General features: G+C 54.7%; 1 protein-coding gene across 1 annotated transcript in view; it reads right to left on the bottom strand.

Moving 5' to 3' along the window:
* Positions 1 to 1658: 1658 nt before the first annotated feature.
* The window catches only part of LOC110318311 (kallikrein-1), a 4280-nt gene continuing 3027 nt past the window's right edge, over positions 1659 to 2911 (bottom strand). Inside the window, exons 3-5 of the mRNA XM_021193265.1 lie at positions 2472 to 2758; positions 2237 to 2373; positions 1659 to 1863 (exon numbers count right to left, since the gene is read on the bottom strand). Coding sequence (XP_021048924.1) covers positions 1708 to 1863; positions 2237 to 2373; positions 2472 to 2758 — 580 coding nt within the window. The 3' untranslated portion in view covers positions 1659 to 1707. The remainder of the gene's footprint in view (positions 1864 to 2236; positions 2374 to 2471; positions 2759 to 2911) is intronic.

Here is a 2911-nt window from a genome sequence, read left to right as displayed (position 1 = left end):
TTGGGCTTTCTCTGTAGCTCAGGCTGGCTGTGGTCTCACTCTGTAGTCCATGCTGGCTTTGAATATGCCATTCTCTTGCCTCAGCATCAAAAGTAGCTGGGATCAAAAGCTTATGCCCACTATTTGTGACTGATGACCTTGTCCCCCAGTTTCTCTTCCCCCTTGAGTGTGTATCCATTTGTCTAGTGTGTGTGTCTGTGTGTGTGTCCATCTACTTGTGGCAGGTCAGGGAGTTTGTCTCTGTCTCTCTCCTTTTGGGGGTGGTGGTGTTCCCTGTCTAGCCTTCTGTCCTTCTCTGGCCCCACCCCAGTGCAGGGCTCCTGATTCTCCTCAGCCTGACTCTCTTTGTGGTCAACTGCAATAGGCTGCGCCCGAGGCCACAGGTATCCTACCAGCTGGCCTTCTACCTGTGCTGGTGTGCCATGGTCTTGATGCTGTGGGCCGGTGAGGGCGGGGCCTTGGATGGAAGGGTGGTGACTGGGCAGGGCAGGGGCGGAGTCCAGAAAAGGGGGTCGGCCTCCTGGGCCTAGTTGGGGCTTGGGGTGGGGCTCTGAGTCAAGTGCCCACGGGGTCCATTCCCACAGGAACTTTGTCCTTCCTCAACCAAGTGCGAATGTGGAGCTACAGTACGCCTTTCTTGGAGCGGAGGGTCAGCTACTTCCGTTGGGCCTCGAGACACCACTCCTTGCAGCTGCAATTGTCCATCTTGGACAGGAACGTGGAGCCCGCCCAGAAGCTGTCTGCTGTAAACAGCTCTGTGAACTACCATGGGGCTCTACAACAGAGGGATTCCTCAACTTCTCACGACACCGATGAGTCCCCGAGGCCAGATGCCTCCACCTCTGTCCCTGTGGCTCAGTTTCCATCAGACCTCCCTTGAGGTCCCTTACTTCCCCTGAGAGCAGGTAGCGTCCTCGGGACACAGGTAGCAAGTCCTGCTCCCCACGGTAGGTCCTACTCCTTGCTGCCTGAGTCTTCCCAGGGACCCTTCTCTGAAAGTCCTCTAATGCTCTCAGCTGTGGCTATGTCCCCAGCAGACACTGGTTTTGGTCCCGAGCAGCAGCAGCAGCAGCAGCAGCAGCAGCAGCAGCAGCAGCAGCAGCAGCAGCAGCAGCAGCAGCAGTAGTGTGGTCCTTTTCCCAAGATGGGCGATGCTCCCCCATGCTCCATAGTCATTCTTCATCCTTTGGTCCAGCCATACCAGAGACATCCCCTCCTGGGGCTCCAGGTGGACAGTCTGCAGCCTGGGCTTGGGGCCAGGCACTGCCCTTCTGGAGACAGACTCCACCCCAGGGAGTCAAGGTTTAATTAACATAACACACATGCCCAACTCAATAAAACTTGGTCCGCAGTCTAAGTTCTCAGTGTCTGACCGTTTATCATCTCTTCTGCTTCCAGTGTAGGGTCAGGTCAAGCTGGAGTGGAACTTTCAGATGTCTCTAACCTTTTCCTCTGTGATCTGAACAATTTTCTTGCCAGAGGAGACTCATGTGGCATCCCTGACATGGTCTGAGCCTTTTGTCTGCATTTGTCTCAACCCCATCTCTGTAGCCAACAGTCCATGTACACCTGTCCCTTGCTGATCTACTGTGGAAGTCCGGACCTCAGCTGAGGGAACCATGATTGGGTACTGAACGCCAGAATGTCAGAACTTGAACTCATTTGCTGCATGGTGGGTTTTATTGAGAACATTGGACAATGTGACACTCAGGCATTTTTAGCCATAGTGTCTGTTATCCAGGGGATGTAATCCAAAATTTTGGTGTAGATACCTGGCACATTGGCCTCACCGCATGGGGTAGGGCCCCATGATGTGATACCTTGGAGAACACCATCACAGATCAGTGGGCCTCCAGAGTCTCCCTGAAAGAAGGACAGGGACAGGAGTAAGGCAGGGCCTTGGAGTTGGGTTCTACTAGACATCCTGGAACTGACTCCCAGCGGAGGAACACAGGAACTCTAAGAGGCACCTCTGGCCAGTAGGTGAGGGAATCCAGCTCTTGGGAGCCCAGATCTTATGAGGACAATGGGTTGTGGTGAGAGGTGGACTGGACAGTCCCCTAAGACGAGTCACAGAGGAGCAATAGTAGCAGCTACAGGATCCTCCCCTCCCAGGGCACATCCCTTCCATAAGGAAGGATGCAGAGCCTGCCTAGTCAGGGTGTTGAAGTGGGAACCAAGGACCTCAGTTCCCTCTTTCAGCCCTTCACCTCACTGCAGGGAGGGGCTGTCTTACCGCACAAGTGTCTTTGCCTCCATCCATGTCCCCTGCACACAGCATGGTATCTGTCACCTTCTCTATGTGGGCTTTGGCACAGTCCTCATTAGGCAGGAGCTTGAGGTTCACACATTGGAGATCATCTGGGTATTCGACTATGTATCAGGAGGCAATAGTGTGGTGAGCAGAGGCCCATGTCAGTCCTCTCTGCCCCTCACCCCCCACCCAGCTGTGATGCTTGGACCAGACTCACACTTGATGGGTGTAATGCTGCCCCAGCCTGAGGCAAGGCATGTGCTCCCCAGCTTGGGCTCCTCAGTGGGCAGGTCGATGGGCTTCACAACATCTGTGATGTCAGCAGGCTTGCTGAGGCGGAGCAGCATCAGGTCATTGCTGTAGTCATCCTCAGGTTGTGGGGTGTGCTCATTCAGGAGGCTCATGTTGAAGTCAGGGTGAGGGATGCCTTTGCTGACAAGCCGGTGCTGGGCAGAGGGTTCATCCTCCATAAAGTTGTTTTTGCCCAGCCAAACCTGGTACTTGCTGGAGGTGGGGCAGGGAAGGAAATGGAGGGATTGAGAGGAGGCAACCAGGGAGATTGGTCAGAGTACAGGGGAGGAGTCGGGGAAGGGAGAGAGGTAGAAGAGGGACTCAGAGACAGAAACATGGAAAGACAGACAGACAGACAGACAGACA

This window comes from Mus pahari, chromosome 1 (genome assembly GCF_900095145.1).
Source record: "Mus pahari chromosome 1, PAHARI_EIJ_v1.1, whole genome shotgun sequence".
NCBI lineage: Eukaryota > Metazoa > Chordata > Mammalia > Rodentia > Muridae > Mus > Mus pahari.
The sequence above is the reverse complement of the archived record's forward strand: the minus strand, read 5'-3'. Positions and strand labels throughout refer to the sequence as shown.